The following is a 20000-nucleotide window of genomic DNA, read 5'->3' as shown; positions in this document are numbered from 1 at the left end:
GTTCAGCAGGAGGTCGAGAAGAGAACCCAGGTGAACAAAAAAAAGGTTCTTCAGCTTCTGAATACTTCCAGAGAGCCATGTTGATGCTGCTAATCCTCCCTGACACCTGATCGGTGTACAGCTGTGTGTGTGTGTGTGTTTGTGTGTTTCGGGCCAAGCGACTCGTCCTGCCTCGGCTCCATGGCACACGGCACTGGAAGTCTCTGTGACACCAGTCTGCTTTTTTTTTCTCCCCTCCAGTGAGGATGTTGCGTCGCGACTCGAGCTCAAACGCAGCCTTCGATTTGAGTGATGCCTCAATTCAGCTTCGAGGTCAACATGAAATGTCAGCCTTCTCCTCCTGCCAAAGGCACAGCCACGGTTGTCATAGTGATCATTACTCTATGCCCCCCCACACCCCCCCCCCCCAGCTTTTTTTTTTTTTTTTTCCTAATGATTTGTCGAGGGGCTAGTGCAGCATGAATTTGACACACCTGGCTCTATCACACACACACACACACACACACACACAAGGATTTAAAAAAAAGGATGGAGTCGAACACAGGAGACCAAAATAACTTGCACTCCAGCGTCTTGCTTCGTCTTTTTAAAAAAAAAAAAAAAGATATATATATATTTGGTGAGTTCAACGCCGTTATCTGGCTTACGTGTCCTTCGGGCTCGGTGAAAGCTGAGATGGGTATCGACGTGACAGTGAGAACAATGCGACGTAACCATGGGCTGAACTGGCCACCATTTAACATGGAGATTGAAAAAGGAATCAGCGCAATGTCCTCCTGGACCTGCATGTAAATGAGAAGAGTATCTCTCTCTCTCTCTCTCTCTCTCTCTCTCTCGGTCTTCCTCCCCAGTCCGTTCTCTGTGATGCTTGAGAAGCCGCCCTCACTCTTTCCTGATTAGTGTCCCTCGTTTTGAGTGACAGGCTCGCATCCAGGAAGCTACTGCCTCAGGCTGCACTGCCAGCTGCTGTCAAACCAATATCACTATTTATGTATAAAAAAAGAAGAAGAAGAAGATGATGCCTTCTTTTTCCAGTGTTCTATATCCCCTGCTCTCTCTCTCTCTCTCTCTCTCTCTCTCTCTTTCTGGGTGGCTGTGGTCTGGTTTGGTTAAGCATCAGTATTAGTAGGACGGAGTGTGATTTACAGTAGCTGGACAGCTTCCCTGGCAGCGCTAACCCGTCCCTGCCCGGGTAGGCGTCCACGGCGCCAGAGCAAATGCCCGTAGTGCCACGAGCGTCACAACACCTACTCTTACCCACCCCTGCTTCCTGTCCCTCCACTGCTCACACTGCTACTTTTATCTGCCTGGCGCACACACACACACGCACACACACACACACACACACACACACACTCTCCGCTCCGAGCCATCCTTCTGTTTCTATTTTGTTTGGGTTTTTTAGTGATTCATCTAAAAGCCTAATCCTCTCTCTCTTTCCCTCTCTCTCTCTCTCCTTTCACGAGGCCCTGCACTCATCAGTTATAGCTCTAAAGGTAAATCTGAGATGATTAATTCTCAATTCGCCTTTTTTGAGCTTGTGTGTGTGTGTGTGTGTGTGTGTGTGTGTGGTCTCTAAAAGCAGAGGTGGGGGGGGGGTTGAAACGGATGAGCGAAAGGGCGCTTCATCTGCAAAGAGGAATTTCAGAAATCTCCAGGCCAAAGGCGCCTCGTTCTCTTCCAAGAGTACTCTCACCTCTGGCACGGAGCCGGACGTGCCCGCAGAGCACCGAGGCCATGCTGAAAATACGCAGATGGTAACATGTAGTACACCTCGGAACGACACGGCCGCCATTATATATAGCAAGAGCCGTGCTGCGAGCGAAGGCCGGCGTCCAGCGCCGTGGAAATGGAGATACGGCTGCTTTACATTTCGAGTGGAATTTGTCAACGGGTAGAGCTCAAACCTGGAACGCGGACTCCTGCACTAAGCAGAAAATGCAGCTGGAAGAATATTTGAGTTATACTGTAAAAAAAATGTGTCACTAAGGTGGAGCTTTCCAACGCTTTTCCACCATGCAGTCAAAACAAACAGAACTACTTCAGTCTGCCCAGAAAAGAGTGAAGAAGCTGGTTAAGGATTAAAAATAAGACTCCAATAATTTCAGTCAGTGGCAGTAAAAAAAAAAAAGCCACCAAGGGTGCCAATACTTTCCTCTTTATCCCAACGCCACTGACGGCGCTTCTCCTGTACAGTGAAATTGTCGTTCGGCGTATTTTCGGATCGTTGCTTGAACTCCGAGCTGAAAATAAGAGCCAGTTGCACAATCCCAGCCTCTACGACTTGATCATATGACCCTGTGATCACGTGACCATGGTTGTTCCATCCCAGAGGAAACGTGGGGGGAAAACGGATCACTGTCGTCCCACCGATGAACTATTTTATATCAATATATATATATTTATATTAAAAAGTGAATAGCTCTGTACAGTATCATTTGTGTTGATTGACTCAATCAGAACAAACCCACAACACGTGTGTCAAACGTTTTATTTACAACACGAGTAGATCCACAGACGGAGTCCTTAACAATCCGAAGAGGCGGATTTTCCTGCTGGATACGATTCCACTCGCTTCTGTTTGCCTTTTGTCTGGAGCGATTTAAAGCTCCCTGCTGCAGCACGACTCGTATTCGTTTTCACCAATCTGGACTCTCATGAGACAGAGCTGATTGTGCGAGTTCCCCAATTAACAGGATCCCCTCCCTCCTGCTGGGCGCCGTTAGTCACTCGAGACAGCGTGAGACCCGACTGTGTGTGTGTGTGTGTGTGTGTGTGTGTGTGTGTGTGTAAGTAATTCCCGCCATTTTCTCGACCGTGTGCTAATAACGCGTCACTGACCGCCAGGCGCACTAATTAACATAGCTGACGGCCACGGCACCACCCAGCTCGGACACTTCATTACCACCCACCACTTCTTATCTCCCCCATCACTGAACCTGCCCTCTTACCCTTCACTCTCCTCGTTCTCTTGCTGTAAGGGTACTCGCTCCCAGCATGCACCGGGGCTCCAGGAAATGGCTGCCGATAGGATGCCAATTAGTTTAGATTTTCACCACCAGAGCGCTGCTCCGGCGTCCGAGTCCCAGACGAGCACGGCAAACACACACTTCCACCTTCTTGTTGCGTCCAACACAATATGATATAGTCAGGAGAGATCCAGGCGAGAGCCTACAGCTCTGATTTCTGCTTCCAGAGTGTAAGCCATTTATACATAGCTAAGTTGGTTTTGGCTAAGTATGTTTTTTTTCTGTGTGTGTATTGTTGTTGTGTTGTGTGTGTTGCATAAGATTTTTGCTGCTAGCCTATGTGGTAATTGTACTAGCCTGGTGTAACAGTGAATCCATGGTAACTGGCAGAAAGCTGAAGCTAGCTAGAGATTAGCAGAGTACGCTTTGCGCGAGCCAGTGAGGAAGTTGTAGAGCAAAACGGTTCGCGATGGTGTCCCACAGCCGAGCAAAGCGCGGGGATGGAGACTAGTACAGTTTGCCGTACAACGTTGTGAACAAGACGTGCAGAGCAGAGCGTACACGCTCGTCTGTTTGCGCTGGAGTCGATGCAGTTGGACCCTCGCTTCTACCGCGAGCTAGTGTGAGAGCGGAATATTGATGACTGCGCCCTAGTTTAATCGACTAATGGCCTCTGTGGCTGCTTTTCATTTGGTTGAAGCGGTCTGCCCTCGGTTTTCCACCTCCCTCCACCCCCATCCCGTGCCCTCCCGGCGACCTCGGGTCAGCCGGGCCGATTTTTATGGCTCGCTGAGTGCAGGATAGCCGCAGTATGTCAGTAGACAACCTCGCACAAGTCATGTGACCCTGGGAGGAAAAAACAGCAGCATCATCTCCTGATTTCTCCTCTTGTTGTTTCTCTTTCTTCTCCTTTACTCGCCTCATCAGCTCACACTTACAAAGACAGCGATTTCCATTCGGAACATTCGTTACCGGAGGCGCAGTGTTATCCAGTTACGTAAATGTGCAAGAAGTAAGATCAGGACCCCGGGGTCGATCTGACGTTTGAACAAATTAAGCCCCACCCCCAAGAGCTACACTGCCCTCTTGTGTTCATGAAGCCCCGCCCCCTCTGAGCTGTAGGAAAGTGCGTCGCTAAAAAGATGAAATCGGGAAAGACAACCATCATAACAGAACACGAGGCAAACTATTCTACTAAAGCCTAAAAAACGATTCTGAGAGCGTTCCTCTTTTCTTTTCCTTTTTTTTATCCCTTGGTGCAGAAATTCAAATACAAATTCCAGTAATATTTAAAGTAATTTGCACTTTTAACTTACCACAAACATAAAAAGGTCAGCTGTCCCTCCTGAAGGTTCTTTGTTCCTCTTCAAACCATTATAATGTCGTCGAGCAGCAAATACGTGTTTATCGTTTGAGCTTCGAGGCTAAACACTAGGCTTATTTTTGTTGCTGTTTTTGATTAAACTCCGAGTGAAGTCTGAATTCAGAACTGTTTTAAAAGGTAGAAGTGCTGTTTGTTTACTGCGAGCAGCCATGTCCATTTGTCGTCACTTGCCGAACTCGGGGCCGAAGAGACCTTACTGATTTTGTATGTAGAAAAGGCATCGTTGTTGTTGTTGTTGTTGTTGTTTTTTAGTCCGAGGTCAGAAATTCAAAGCTGGTGAAGTGATACATTTTATTACACTTGCTACCAACAGTGGCAGCTTAATGGACCTGGGTTTGAACTCATAACCTTCTGAGCTGTAATCTAACACCTTCACCTTCCATAAGGGAGGTTTCTCGACTTCGGAGTAGGGATGCACCGATACCACTTTTTCTCTTCCGATCCGATTCCGATACCTGCGTTTGCCAGTATCGGCCGATACCGATCCGATATCTGTGTTCTTTTCTAACTTTAATACTAAAGAATGTGTACAGCTCACTTAGTTATTAAGATTTATTTGTTTCCGGGCAAAAATGTCCACTAATGGATGAAAAATGAAAACACAAGAAAGTGTTGTGCAACATATTACCCATAAAATTTATTATATTTATTTACATTTATGTAATTTAATATATAAGTGTATTTTTCTTATAAGTTCAAGCAATAGTCTATGATGTTTGCTGTTCATTAATCAACCACCACGGGCATGGGCGTCGGAAGTAAATAAAAAGTGGGCGTGTCCTGTCCCACCCACATATAATGGATTTCAGGAAGCAGGAGCGTGGTCAATGCTGTAGGTAAAACACGGAATGGAGTTTAATTTATTAGGGCATTCCTCAAGCTGAATGGATTCGACTGGCGGTGCTCTGAAAAGTAATAAAAAAGACATATGTGCTGAATAGAGACGGTGAAAGTGGGTGGGTCCAATATTATTGGTCTTAAAAAGTGGGTGGGTCCTGTCCCACCCACATACGATGGTTTCGACGCCCATGACCACGGGTATCGTATTTGGATCGGTCACGAACCTCCGATACTCGATCCACTCAAAATGCTTGGATCGGCGTCGATACCGATCCAAAATATCGGATCGGTGCATCCCTACTTCAGAGGCAGTACGCGGTATCTGTCACACGTCCTGGATTGCGGTTGGCAATATGCAATGACCAAATTAGGAGTAATGTAGAGGTTTTTACAAGGCATTTGGTTTTGTACATATTATCCGTGTACCTAGATTTGTGTACATTTTCTCTTTCACATGTTGGGAGGCGGAGCCTAATATAATATGTAGATAATTGTAATGAGGACCTTGTTGGTGATTATATCCTTAAGATGCCTTTGCTGGTTTATCGGTAGCCAATAGACAACGATTATGTAAATATCGGAAATACTCGTAAGTATTCACCTGCTTTTCTGGGATTTTTTATAATTACATTTTATAATGTTTCTATATGTGTATTAACGCAATGTAATTTTATTTGTATCGAGTTTTTAACGATGGAGGGTATCTCAAAGCAGCTTTACAGAACATAAGAAATATAGTACAAAAATATCACGATTAATATTAGACTTATATTTAAATGTGCTTGTATTTATAGCCAATGAGGTGGTCTGAGGTGATTGTGCTGAGGAAAACTCCTTTAGATGGAAGAGGAAGAAACCTTGAGAGGAACCAGACTCAAAAGTGAACCTCATCCTCATTTGGGTGACACCGGAGGGTGTGATTATAAACAACAGTGTTATTATGAATAATGTCCTTATTACAGTCAGATACAGTCTGAAGGTTGTGTATTGATGAGGAGGTTGTTGTCCTCAAAGACCACATGGAGCTGCATGCTCAGCTGGAGCTGGTACATCTCCTGGTGTCTCAGGATCCTTACAGGGTTGAACTCTTCTCACTGAAGGACCAAAACCTTCATGACGCAAACACATCCGGAGCTGGTACAATCTCTGGATGCATCGAGATGGTATTAATGATCATTAGACGTGACAGAACATGGTACAGTATAGAAGACTAGAGTCTGTGCTGGGACTGGGAACATGGGAATGTCCTGTCACGAGAGCAGAAATTCACACCGCAATGTCCTACTACTCTGAAAGCTGCGATTTTGTAGAGTTTTTTTTTTGTTTGTTTGTTGTTTTTTTTGTAGTTGTAGTTTTTTCCCAAGGACTCAGAAGGGTCACAGGTTCGATTCTGGCCATCGGCTAGCAGCTCCGTACCCTTGAGCTAGGCGCTTAACCCTGAGTCGCTCCAGGTGGACTGTTCCTGCAAGTTGTGTAATGCCGTGGCTTTGGAAGAGAGCGAGAGTCTGAGGAGAGTGTAAACAGGAGGCGAGCGACGGCTAGCGCGAGGTCACAGTGAGCGCAGACGCAGCAGGAGCAGGCTGGAGGGAAAGCAGCCCTGAGCTGCAGAGACACGAGTCAGGATGCAGAAATTCATCCTGACTGCTGCCGGTATTCGGCCTGGACATCTACAAGACCACCGTCTTCCAGCTTCTCATGTAGCTGGGGGTCAGTAATCATTGTGAGAGAGGCGGAAGGTTCGGACACTGATAGTAGTGTTACTTATCATGGGACGTTTTCTGAGGGGGAAAAAAGAAGGAAAGAACTGGCAAAAAAGTTTTACTGTCCAATCAGGTTCTTTCCTCTTAGTGTGTGAGTGTGTGCGTGAGTGTGTGCGTGAGTGTGTGCGTGAGTGTGTGCGTGAGTGTGTGCGTGAGTGTGTGCGTGAGTGTGTGCGTGAGTGTGTGCGTGTGTGTGTGAGTGTGTGTGTGTGTGAGTGTGTGTGTGTGTGAGTGTGTGTGTGAGTGTGTGTGTGTGTGTGTGCGTGAGTGTGTGCGTGAGTGTGTGCGTGAGTGTGTGCGTGAGTGTGTGCGTGAGTGTGTGCGTGAGTGTGTGCGTGAGTGTGTGCGTGAGTGTGTGTGTGTGTGAGTGTGTGTGTGTGTGAGTGTGTGTGTGAGTGTGTGTGTGTGAGTGTGTGTGTGTGAGTGAGTGTGTGTGACTTGTTGCTGTTACCAGATTCAGGAACTAGTGTAGCAAATAAAGTGTGAGCTGTCGCTCTGGCGTTAGTGAGACTGGGAGAGAGACAAAAGGGGCAAGGGCAGACAGCGTGAGAAACGGACAGCAGAGGAGTGAGAGAGGTGGGAGAGAGAGAGAGAGAGAGAGAGAGTGCACATGACAGAAAGAGGCTAGTGAGGGAAAGAGCAAGAAGGAAGTGGAGGGAGAGGGAGGGAAAGAATGAGATGGAGGGAGAGAGGCAGTGAGCATGAAAAGAAGGACAACGGGAAAGAGAAAGCAGCTTTAGGTAGAAGTAGAGAGATGGAGGGAGTGGGCATGAGAATGACAAGAGGACAGTGAGAGGAAGAAAGAATGAGAGTGAAGGACAGAGATGGGGAGAGAGAGTGCTTGTGATATAGGGGAAAAACGAGCAAGTGTAAGACAGTGAGAGAGAGAGAAATGAGCAAGTGTGAAGGAGAGCGAGTTAGGGAAAGGGAAAACAAAGGCGGAGAGATCATGAAGGAGAGGGACAGAGAGAGACAGATAAGCAGGTAGAGAGAGAGATTGAGACTGATGGGTAGAGAGGGACAGGTAGGTGTAAAGACACACAGGTAGGTAGAGAGAGAGACAGGTAGTTGGAGGGAGGCAGACAGGTAGGAAGAGTGAGACAGATGTAAGCAGAGAGACAGGCATGTAGGTAAGACAGGTAGGTAGAGAGAGACAGGAAGGTAGAGTGAGACAGACAGGAAGGTAGAGTGAGACAGACAGGAAGGTAGAGTGAGACAAATGTAAGCAGAGAGAGACGGATATGTAGAGAGAGACAGACAGAAAGGTAGACAGAGACAGACAGGTATGTAGAGTGAGACAGACAGGAAGGTAGAGTGAGACAGACAGGAAGGTAGAGTGAGACAGACGGGAAGGTAGAGTGAGACAGACGGGAAGGTAGAGTGAGACAGACGGGAAGGTAGACAGAGACAGACGGGAAGGTAGACAGAGACAGAAGGGTATGTAGAGAGAGACAGACAGGAAGGTAGAGTGAGACAGACGGGAAGGTAGAGTGAGACAGACGGGAAGGTAGAGTGAGACAGACGGGAAGGTAGAGAGAGACAGACGGGAAGGTAGAGAGAGACAGACAGGAAGGTAGAGAGAGACAGACAGGTATGTAGAGAGTGAGACAGACAGGTATGTAGAGAGTGAGACAGACAGGAAGGTAGAGAGAGACAGACAGGTATGTAGAGAGAGACAGGTATGTAGAGACAGAGACAGATAGGCATGTAGACAGAGACAGACAGTTATGTAGAGAGAGACAGGTATGTAGAGACAGAGACAGACAGGCATGTAGACAGAGACAGACAGTTATGTAGAGAGAGACAGGTATGTAGAGACAGAGACAGACAGGCATGTAGACAGAGACAGACAGTTATGTAGAGAGAGACAGGTATGTAGAGACAGACAGGTATGTAGACAGAGACAGACAGTTATGTAGAGAGAGACAGGTATGTAGAGACAGAGACAGACAGGCATGTAGACAGAGACAGACAGGTATGTAGAGACAGAGACAGACAGGTATGTAGAGACAGAGACAGACAGGCATGTAGACAGAGACAGACAGTTCTGTAGCTGGCTGTTTGAGATAAAGCCATGCAGAAGTGAAGCTGAAGTCGTGACCTTGAGAAATGTCACACTGCCCACAGAGAGAGAGAGACTGGGTAGGGGTGCTGTGGTGTGTAACGCTGCTTAGCATAACACACCATAGCAGCTCGTTTGGGCTCTGTATCATGTGTATCATGTGTATCGTGTGTGTGTGTGTGTGTGTGTGTGTGTGTGTGTTTCTGCATCTGAGACCTTGGGTCAGCAATCTAGCCATTTCTCTCTAACCACATTAGGGCCATTAGTGGCCGTCCTCGCCGCTGTCACACGGAAACAGGTCACGCGTGGTGAACTCAAGCAACGGTCAGGTGATCTTCAGCTCCACGCCACTCGTCAACATCAAAACACACACACACACACACGTTTACGCAGTGATGATCCGATTTATACACACACTCGCCCTCTTCCGCTCTCAGTATCTGAATGACGAGCTTTGTGAGACTCCATGTTTGTACACACAGCCACTGTTGTTAAACTCTCGTGTCTTGTGTTAGCAGCGGAATGTTACGCTGGAGTGTCATGAAAGTGTGTGTGTGTGTGTGTGTGTGTGTGTGTAATGTGGCACTTGGTGCAGTACAGTATAAATAAATAGTGGAAACATTATAGCACCACGTGTCAGTTCGCATTCTCACACACACTTATAGATTATTATTGATTATATTATGGCTCTTTGATTTGAGACACATCATGACGGCATAATAATCACAACCACAACAGAAAGTTTTAAACAGAACCAGAGCTCTGATGTTTCACCTCTCGTCTAGTCCTCACCCTACGAACGGACGGAGACGCGTCGAAACGTCGTCCGACGCGCAAACTTATAGAAGTTAACCGTTTTGATCAGCGCAGGTCAAGAGTTCAAGGCAGCTCTTCTCACTCACCCTTCCTCCTCCACTCAGCCGTGCCAGCCACATGCGCGTAGACTGTCGATCCTGGCGGGTCGCCGGGGGCAACGTCGCATGGCAACGAATTTGCCGTTTTTTTTTTTTTTTTTCCCTCCTGTAAACAGAGAAGAATTCGCAGGGCTTATGTCGAGGTCGGAGAGGTGAGGGAGGCCGCGACGCGGCGGACACTGCGCTCAAATGAATCTCGCTTTTCCTTTTTGTTACAGATCATATTCCAGTGTCAGAGGTGCACTGACCTTTTGTGCTGCCACAGCTTTTTATTATCTGTCTGCCCCTGCCGAGGTGGTGCCATTTAAATCGGTTAACGTAACCGTAAACCTTGAGGTGGGGGGGGATTCGGTGTGTGTTTTTTCCCAAAAAAAAAACAAACAGAGAAAAGACCTCGGTGCTAAGTTTTGACCGGTTTCAGATCCACTGGCTGTTGTGTTTTCTTGACATGTTCTCGACAAGCTTTTGTTAATACGTATCAGGAATATTCACTTTCTTTTGTTCGCCCTTGTCTGGCAAGCTGTAATGTTTTGCTTATGAATATTGATACATGAAGTGTATATTAATGACCCTTGGTGACCTTAACCCTATCCTTATTGGCTCCCCGGTGGTATCTGCAGCCTCATGAATATTAATGCGGTTCTGTAACCTCCATTACCCTAATCTTTGCTGTCTAGCCTCCCTGAAGAGCCCGTCGCCATGGTAACCCCTTCACCAGGCTCCTTTAGACCCTGGGAAGAAAAAAAAAAAAAAAATGGTTAAAAAGAGAAAAAAAAAAGGTAGAGAAGCGAGTGGCGTAGTGAATTGCGCATCGATGAAGAGTTTTCGGCGTGTTTTTATTTATTTATTTATTTTTTATTTTATTTTTAAGCTGAACCAACATGGTGACCTTGATGAGAATGTTTCACCGGAAAAAAAAAAGTCAAACAGCTGATTTAAAGGGAAATTTCTATATTTATTCATCTTTTTTGTTTCATTCACGAGGGAGATTAAAGGGACTCGTCGGGAGAAAAGTAACACGGATGCAATTTGGAGTGAAATTGGTTTGATTTCTGTAATGATTAAGTTCTCTTTATTCTTTTACAGTGTGTTGCTACAGTCATGAGTAAAACCTTGTCTTGTGCTGTTTTGCAGATGCAGAGCCAGCCGAGGATGGGGCACTAGCGGGCAGCTCGGTTGTGGAGGACGGCTGGTTTGGGAACAATTCAGACAGTCCTTCGACGTCGTCCTACGGCGATGTGCAGGACGACCTGCGGGTGTCTCCGGAGGATGGGGCACGGCCGGACCGCGCCACCTTGGCCGGAAGCCCAACGGGTTGTGCGACGCCTGGTCAACGTGTGTCGCTGGAGCTGCTTGGGCTTGACGCACGCACCTTGTCCACACAAGACATGTCCCTGGTGTCCTCTGTTTCACTGTCGTCCATGGTGTCATCGTTATACGGCGACTCGGCTCACGGCCTCTCCAAACCGCTGAGCAGCAATCTGCGCAGACTCCTAGAGTCCGGCTCAGTCAAGCTGGAATCAGGGGAGCTGGTCGGGCGAAGTATGTGCCGAGGGGCGGAGTCTCCGCCTGCAGGCCTGGCACTGTCTCCTTCCTCTCATCACGCCCAGCAGCTGAGTGCCCTCGCACGCAGACTTGCCAACAGCAGTAACAATGGAGTTAGCTCCTCCTCCACCTCGCCCGCCTCGGGGCCTGTGGTAAAGCAAGAGCCCGGAGACCCTTTCGGACCGGCCGAGACCGCCAGCTCAGGCAACACTAGCTACGTTTGGGTCGGAATGGCGGACAAATGGCCGCCAGCTGGAAGCCTGTCTCCTGATTCAGCCATTCAGAAACTGAAGGCAGCAGCCAACGCTGTTCTCCAGGACAAGAACTCCACCTCTTCATCATCTTCCTCGTCCTCTTCTTCGGTCACCTCGTCCTCTTCTTCGTCCTCCTCTTCGTCCTCGGTGCCGCCTCTCGGAGGGCGCTCGGACGACTCGGTGCGCTTCGACACCTTTGCGTCACCCTTCAGCTCGCAGTCTGCCAGTTCCACGCTCGCCGCACTCTCCAAGAAAGTGTCAGAGCGAAGCCAGCAGCAGCAGCCGCCCTCGTCCGCCCCCTTCCTCTCTCTCGTCTCCATGACCTCGTCAGCTGCACTGCTTAAAGAAGTGGCGGCTCGGGCAGCCGGCAACATGCTGGCCGATAAAAAAGAGCCGCAGCTGGCGGCGGCCAACACGGAGGATTCTAAACCGCAGTTTGACAGGAACCACAAGGCTCCGACGCCCAACCAGAGCATGGAGCTTCTGCTGCCCGCTGCCCCCAAGGGACGCGCCAAGCCCAGCAGCCAAGCAGGTAACAGCTTGTCCTCACCGTGGCAGATGTATGTAAACAATTCCTTTAATGCACCGTAATGACGGCTGACAGCAGGCGATTTGGCTAAAGACGTCCTTGTTTGCATAAAATCACCTGTGTGTGGATCTGTGAAGGTATTCGAACAAGTCGACCTGTTTGAGCCGACTAAATAAGCTGCTCATCTTTTACATACAGGATTAAACTGGCAATAGCTGACAAGCCGATATAAAGACGTAAACTGCCCTAATTTCATGCGGAAATTCTCAGACCTTGTGGTAAAAGGTTGCTGTGTGGAATGTGCTTTTAATTACACGCTCACTTCTCATCAGCGCTTTGACGTCTTGGCTTTTCGCTTCAGATGTCGACGTTACAAATGGTTTCCTAGCAGTTTGTTCTTGTTCGAATTCTGGATTCGGATCGGTCAGAAATCGTCTGCGTTATCGTTTCTGTTGCAAAGCGCTTGAAATGTCCAAAAATGTCATTTAACCATGAAGGAGACATTTATTTATAGTTTCTGGAAGGAGTCTCCAGTGTCAGCGCTCTGATTTCTGTGTAACACGTCACACTGGGATTTTTTTACTTTGGGCGTTTAAATATCGGTGTGAGAGACAGACAGACAGAGTGAGAGAGAGACAGACAGAGTGAGAGAGAGACAGACACAGTGAGAGAGACAGTGAGAGAGACAGAGTGAGAGAGAGACAGAGTGAGAGAGAGACAGAGTGAGAGAGAGAGACAGACAGACAGAGCGAGTGAGAGACAGAGAGAGAGAGACCAACAGAGACAGACAGAGAGAGAGACAGACAGAAACAGAGAGACAGACAGAGAGAGATACAGACAGAGAGAGAGACACAGAGAGACAGACAGAGAGACAGAGAGAGAGACAGACAGACAGACAGACAGAGAGAGAGACAGACAGACAGAGAGAGAGAGAGACAGACAGAGAGAGAGACAGAGTGAGAGAGAGAGACAGACAGAGAGAGAGACAGAGAGAGAGAGAGAGAGAGACACAGAGAGAGAGAGACAGAGAGAGTGAGAGAGAGACAGAGTGTAGAGACAGAGTGAGAGAGAAAGAGAGAGACAGAGAGAGACAGACAGAGAGACAGAGTGAGAGAGAGAGAGACAGAGAGAGAGACTGGTGAGGGAACGACTGTTCATAGCTGCAACAACGTGACTGACTTGTTTTTAAATGGTCATTACATAAGAAGCATGAAACATTCTGTAATAAAGAAACGTAATCATTTACCGGCCAATTATTTGCTGCTGCGCTGTTATTGGAAATCAGTCATCTTCAGGCAGAAATCAAGTAAATGCCACACGATATGTAGAGAAGCTTGTATGTAGAGAACATACAGGAGATTTGAGCCGAGACACATGACGTGACATCACAACACGCGTTCAGCCAAAAGCTTTACGAGTATCAGAACATTAATAAATGACACATGCGTCTTCACCGGGAGGAGAATCCAGTGCTTATAGCTTCACCAGATCAAGCAGATCTCAAGCAGTGGAGTGGAGTAGGTGATACAGCTACCGAGACAAAAGTACTAAAGCGCTGCTGCATCAGCAACGGCATCAAGGACTAAGTCCCAGTGGAACACTAATGCCCCTTTTCCCCCGAGGCAGTCTGAGTCTTTCTTCGGAGCCTAATTTAGAACCAAGTCTTTCTTTTTCGACAGCCAAAGCTCTGAACCAGGAAAAGCTGTTCTTAAGTAGCACCAAAACGTTGCTGGTGTAGACTTAAGAACCGCTTTCATCAGGGGCTGTGGGCGGAGCTGGGGGCGGGGCTACTGTTAGCGCATTCGATAATGTACCTTCAGTATACTAAAGTTTAATACACTTTTACTTTACCCAATATGATCAATAATCAGCACACATGATAGTAGGTAGCCATTGTTGATGTTGTGTTTGTGTTTGCCGCTGCTGCGCTAACATCGCCGTGTAACGTGACCCGTGTACAGTGACGTCAGACTCGGCTCTGTGATGCTCTCTAACCGACGGAAAGGCAGAGAGATAATCAGCCTGCAATAGAATGATCAGGACATGTGTATACAGTATATACATTGAGTTTTTATTTATTTATTTATTTATGTGAGGGTTTTTTTTATCAAAGCAAGTCCATTTTTTTTGTGCTACAAGACTAAAAAGCTATTTAAACAGCTCGAGACTCTTTTGTCAGCTCGTAAACCGATATTTTTCTTCCGCCAAGCGTTTTTTTCCCTCTAACGAAAGGCTATTTTAGCGCGGCGCACGCGACCCAGTGGCGCACCGAGATCCGCCGTGCGTAATTACACATTACTGTAACTGTACCTGAGGCAGTGGATATGTCAGGAGGGAATAATGTGTGTGAACTGAGGTGACCGGTGCTCACCTTGGGTAGGTGGAAGGAGCACAGCGCTTACAGGCGTGCAGTGACAGGAAATGAATCAACGACTGAATCCTCAAGCTGCTTCTCCAATAACAGCACTTGTCGTGTCTTACTATTAAACTGTTTGTGTTGTGAGAAAACGTAGCGGCTTTGTAATCATTTAGGGTTTTGCTCTTCATGTTGTGGAGCAGCTGGAAAGAGTTGTTCCCTTGCCAGCCTCTCTCTCTCTCTCTCTCTCTCTCTCTCTCTCTCTCTCTCTCTCTCTCTCTCTCATTCTCACTCATTCTCACTCTCTTACTCTCTCTCTCTCTCTCTCTCTCATTCTCTTGCTCTCTCTCTCTCTCTCTCTCTCTCTCACACACATTCTCTTGCTCTCTCACTCTTACTCTCACTCTCTTGCTCTCTCTCTCTTGTTCTCTCTCGTTCTCTCTCTCTCGTTCTCTCTCTCTCACTCACTCTCTTGCTCTCTCTCTCTTACTCTCTCTCTGGCTCTCTCTCTCGTTCTCTCTCTCTCACTCTCTTGCTCTCTCACTCTCTTGCTCTCTCTCTCTCATTCTCTCTCTTGCTCTCTCTCTCGTTCTCTCTTTCTCTCTCTCTCTCTCTCTCATTCTCACTCTCTTACTCTCTCTCTCTCTCATATTCTCTTGTTCTCTCACTCTTGTTCTCTCTCGTTCTCTCTCTCACTCTCTCACTCGCTCTCTCTCATTCTCTTGCTCTCTCAGTCTCTTACTCTCTCTCTTGCTCTCTCGCTCTCATTCTCTCTCATTCTCTCTCGTTCTCTCTCTCTCTCTCTCTCTCATTCTCTTGCTCTCTCACTCTCTTACTCTCACTCTCACTCTCTTACTCTCTCTCTCTCTCTCATATTCTCTTGTTCTCTCTCGTTCTCTCTCTCACTCTCTCACTCGCTCTCTCTCATTCTCTTGCTCTCTCAGTCTCTTACTCTCTCTCTTGCTCTCATTCTCTCTCTCATTCTCTCTCGTTCTCTCTCTCTCATTCTCTCTTTCATTCTCTCTCTCTCTCTCTCTCTCTCTCTCTCTCTCTCTCTCTCTCTCTCGCTCTCTCTCTCTCTCAGCAGCAGACCCAGAAGCCTTTTGCCAAAGCACTGACACTGGAGACTCCTTCCATAAACATTACTTCAACATCTGCTTGTAGAAATCTTCAGCATGTCAGCAGTTTTATGTGTTAGAAATATTCACTCACAGAAGTTTTGTTGGATTACCAGAACGTTCTCTCCCTCTCAGCTGCCAAACAGAGTGTGTGTGTGTTTTGTGTGTGTGTGTGTGTGTGTGTGTGTGTGTGTGTGTGTGTGTGTGTTAACTAAGTCCATCTCAGCAGATTCCCCAGGAATGTAGGTCAGGCTCTTCAGATGCGACGCAGCCTCAGCAGAAGGCCAGGGGAGAACGTCGAACCTTCAGAGACGCCATAAGTCCAACAATCCTAGCTCACAAACTCATCTTAGGAACAATTGACCGTCTTCAGTAGAAACCAGCAAGAATTAGCTGATATTTGATGCCTTTCCTTTTTTTTTCTTTTTTCTTTCCCACGAGCACGGAAGACGCTTCAGTTTCCACGGCGATCTCGTCGCAGCACGAGGTCGGGCCACAGATGGCGGTTTATCGTCACAAATAGGAGCCTCGAAGTTTTACACTCCGGGTCAATGAACGGCTGAGCGCTGCAATTTCGCCAAACACTGATTACCAGATGTTTTTCAAGCCACGCGACTGGAATACTTATGAAGCCGCCTCTAATGCAATCATGCCAGCTTCTAATAAGACCAATCGAGCTCTAATGTGCACCGGATACAGAGCCAACAACAATAATCATCTTCCTGCTCGAATAAAAAGCTCACCGTGAGCCTCCATTGGCCCAATCAGCTCCAAAGATGGAGAGCGATCGAGGCAGCGAGCAGCAAAACAAAAAAAACAACATCCGTTCATATCACCAATAACAATTAACGCCAAACTGGACCGTGACTACCTCGCCGCCTCGCCTCACCTCGACTCGCTATGATACGATCCCAAATAGCACGTTTACTGCCACACCACCAGGTAGTGGTGTCACACTCAACGATTATGGTCTGGTGGCTAATACTTTTTTTTTTCTTTCTTTCTTTCTTTTTTTCTTTCTTTCTCTCCACGCAGGTTCACCGGAGGACAGCGGGAAGCCCTTCCAGTGCCCCGTGTGCGGCCTGGTCATCAAACGGAAGAGCTACTGGAAGAGACACATGGTGATTCACACGGGGCTGAAAAGCCACCAGTGTCCCTTATGTCCTTTCCGCTGCGCTCGCAAAGACAATCTCAAGTCGCACATGAAGGTGAGCTTCATGTTACATCATGTTACATCGCGCAAATGGTTTTTAACGATTAACTTACTTTGTTTGACTCTAAGAATCTTCTGAATTTTAATGTACGTACAGCATTTTTTTAATCATTTAAAAATTATTTTATTTTTTTATTTTTTTAAAAGAGAATTGTGTAATATTGACTATTGCATCAATGCACAAAAAAAAATCATATTTACAATAATCATTTGTTTATTTATTTTTTTTACATATCAATATTCCCAAAAATTCATTTTGATTGATCTTATTGCATGTTGCATAAATGCCAGAACGTCATCATCATTTTATTTATTTTTTATTATTATTATTATTATTATTATTATTATTATTATTATTATTATTATTATTATTATTATTATTATTTTATACAAATCCACATTAACAACATTTCTAGTGGGAAAAACAATGATTATTATTATTATTATTTTTATTATTTTTATTATTATTATTATTATTTATTTTTATCGAAACCAATCAACATATTTTGTACATTCAGCTTTTGTTTTATTTCCTGTTGTTTCAGCCTTTTTGTTACTCAAGAAAAATCCTTTACTTTTCAGTAAGTAGCATTTAGACAGAATCTAAATTCACGTGCGAAAATATATACATGAAAGGAAAAAAAAACTTTCCAGTTGACAGAAGAATTAAGTGTTTATTACAATGCATAATAATAACCTTTTAGCTTCAGAAGACGCAATTCTTTGAACTAATTCGGAGTCAGGATTTTAATACGCGGTGAATAACTGTGGACGATTTCAGGTGCACCAGCACCAGGACCGGGGCGAGACGTTCCAGTGTGAGCTTTGTCCCTTCACCTCATCACGCCACTTCAGTTTAAAGCTGCACATGCGCTGCCACCAGCACTTCCCACGGTCCGAGCTCAAAGTTAAAGAGGAGCCGTGCACTGACACCGAGGAAACCGAGGCCGAGCGTGCATCGGGCGCGGGCACATCACCGTCTCCCGGTCTGTGCCAGGCCCCGGGCGAACCCTCCTCCAATCACGCGCACATCAAAGAGGAGCCTCAGGACGTCGCCCTGACGCCGCCATTCCCACAGGTCAGAGAGCGACCGGGGAGCAGCAGCAGCTCACTGGATCTGCCCAGGATCAGCGCCAGTCCACCAGGCCTAGGCACGGCCACCCCGGCCGCCTCGCTCTTTAGCCCCGACATCAGCACCAAGACGGCAACAGACCTCCTCATGAAGCTCTCCGGTGAGTCCCAAAGGAGCTCCATGGGCTGTTTTCCAGCTTCTTCCTTGATTACTGATAAATTGCTCAGGAAACTATCGAAGAGTTAAAGCAACTTTAGTTTAGCCGGAAAAAAATCGAAACTATCCCTCATCTTAAAAACTTCATGCTGTTATCGATTTATGCCCGTGGCAGAGTCGTGTTCCTGTAGAATTACTCAAACACACCTAATTAACACACAAAGCCTGTTCATATCTACAGACCCAACTCAGTGCGTCCAACTCACCTGAAGCCGAAGTCCTTCATGAGGTTACGAGGCTCGTTAAGCCTGTAAAATGTATCTTGTAGGGACAATTAAAGGAGCAGACCTGGGAAGGAGTAGTGTACATCACCATTTGAAGGCCATTAAAGGCTTGTTAAAGTGTGTTAGTGCAGGACCATGTGCTATACCGTGCAGCCTAAGGCTTCTCTAGGAGCAGCACCGAGAAGTACAAAGCAGAATCATTAGGTAGAGATAAGAGATGTTGATGTAGCAGTACAGCCTATATCCAGGTTTTACACACACACACACACACACTCACGCACGCGCCAAAGCAGCATTATCCTGCCGCCTCCAAAGCTGCTTAAAGAGCCAGCGCTTTGACAGTTATTCACTCGAACAAGCCCAAAGTTTAGAGCTGTTTAACTCCGTCGCAGCGCGAGTGTCAGGTTATTTTGAGTCAACAGCAAGATTGATGCGAGACACTCGCCTAGGGTTCAGCCATGAGGTCAGAAACAAGGCCGCCACTCACCAGCTTAACACACAGTAATTAGATTGAGATCTTGGCGTGGGGGAGGAAAAAAAAACAGAAAAAAAAACCTTTGGAACATTAAATTAATTAAAAATTCATGCATAATTCATAATAAAGAAGGAATCCGTAATTGGAAGTGATTAGCGGCCCTCTGGTCTCGAGTGTGTGACCTCCTGGATGGATGCATCGTGTGTGTGTCTGTGTCTGTGTGTGTGTGTGTGTGTGTGTCTGTCTGTCTGTGTGTGTAGTCACATTTAACAAACAAATATTCCTAATGTGTGGGGGCACGGTGGCTTAGTGGTTAGCACGTTCGCCTCACACCTCCAGGGTTGGGGCTACGATTCCCGCATCCGCCTTGTGTGTGTGGAGTTTGCATGTTCTCCACCGTGCCTCGGGGGTTTCCTCCGGGTACTCTGGTTTCCTCCCCCGGTCCAAAGACATGCATGGTAGGTTGATTGGCATCTCTGGAAAATTGTCCGTAGTGTGTGAGTGTGTGTGTGTGTGTGTGAATGAGACTGTGTGTGCGCCCTGTGATGGGTTGGCACTCCGTCCAGAGTGTATCCTGCCTCGATGCCCGATGACGCCTGAGATAGGCACAGGCTCCCCGAGGTAGTTCAGATAAGCGGTAGAAAATGAAAGAATGAATGAATATTACCAATGTGGCAGAAAATGTAGATTTTTTAAACAGTAGGTCAATGACAACTGTCTGCTGAAAGCTGATTGGCTGAACAAAGAACACCGAACCAGGAACTGGTTTAGAAGCAGATTTTGTAAAGACAACCCAAAGATTCAACAACGGCTCGTCAAAAGTGGGTTTCAGGCATCATGCAAATTTGAGTGGGTGGAGCTAATGGGGGTTCGTGAAAGGTTTTTTATTTGTTTTCTTTGATTGACAGAAGCTTCGCCTGTGTTATGTTCAAAATATATTTTATTAACCCAAATAAAGAGTGTTGGATTCTTCTTATCGGTTTCAGATCGATTCGATGGCAGATCGATTTTTTTTTTTTTTTTTTTTGAGTTTGTCTTAATAGCAACGATAGCCCGAATGCTGTCAAGG

General features: G+C 46.6%; 1 protein-coding gene across 3 annotated transcripts in view; it reads left to right on the top strand.

The window, feature by feature from the left end:
* znf827 (zinc finger protein 827) overlaps window positions 1–20000 on the top strand; it is a 99798-nt gene that overhangs the window by 19308 nt on the left and 60490 nt on the right. For all 3 annotated transcript variants that reach the window (XR_007140352.1, XM_027177657.2, XM_047812130.1), the window contains exons 2-4: window positions 11064–12260; window positions 16767–16939; window positions 17726–18176. Coding sequence is in view for 2 of the 3 variants with exons in the window: in XM_027177657.2 (XP_027033458.2) it covers window positions 11064–12260; window positions 16767–16939; window positions 17726–18176 (1821 nt within the window). In the remaining variant the exon portion in view is untranslated. The remainder of the gene's footprint in view (window positions 1–11063; window positions 12261–16766; window positions 16940–17725; window positions 18177–20000) is intronic.

This window comes from Tachysurus fulvidraco, chromosome 4 (assembly GCF_022655615.1).
Source record: "Tachysurus fulvidraco isolate hzauxx_2018 chromosome 4, HZAU_PFXX_2.0, whole genome shotgun sequence".
Lineage (NCBI taxonomy): Eukaryota > Metazoa > Chordata > Actinopteri > Siluriformes > Bagridae > Tachysurus > Tachysurus fulvidraco.
The sequence above is the reverse complement of the archived record's forward strand: the minus strand, read 5'-3'. Positions and strand labels throughout refer to the sequence as shown.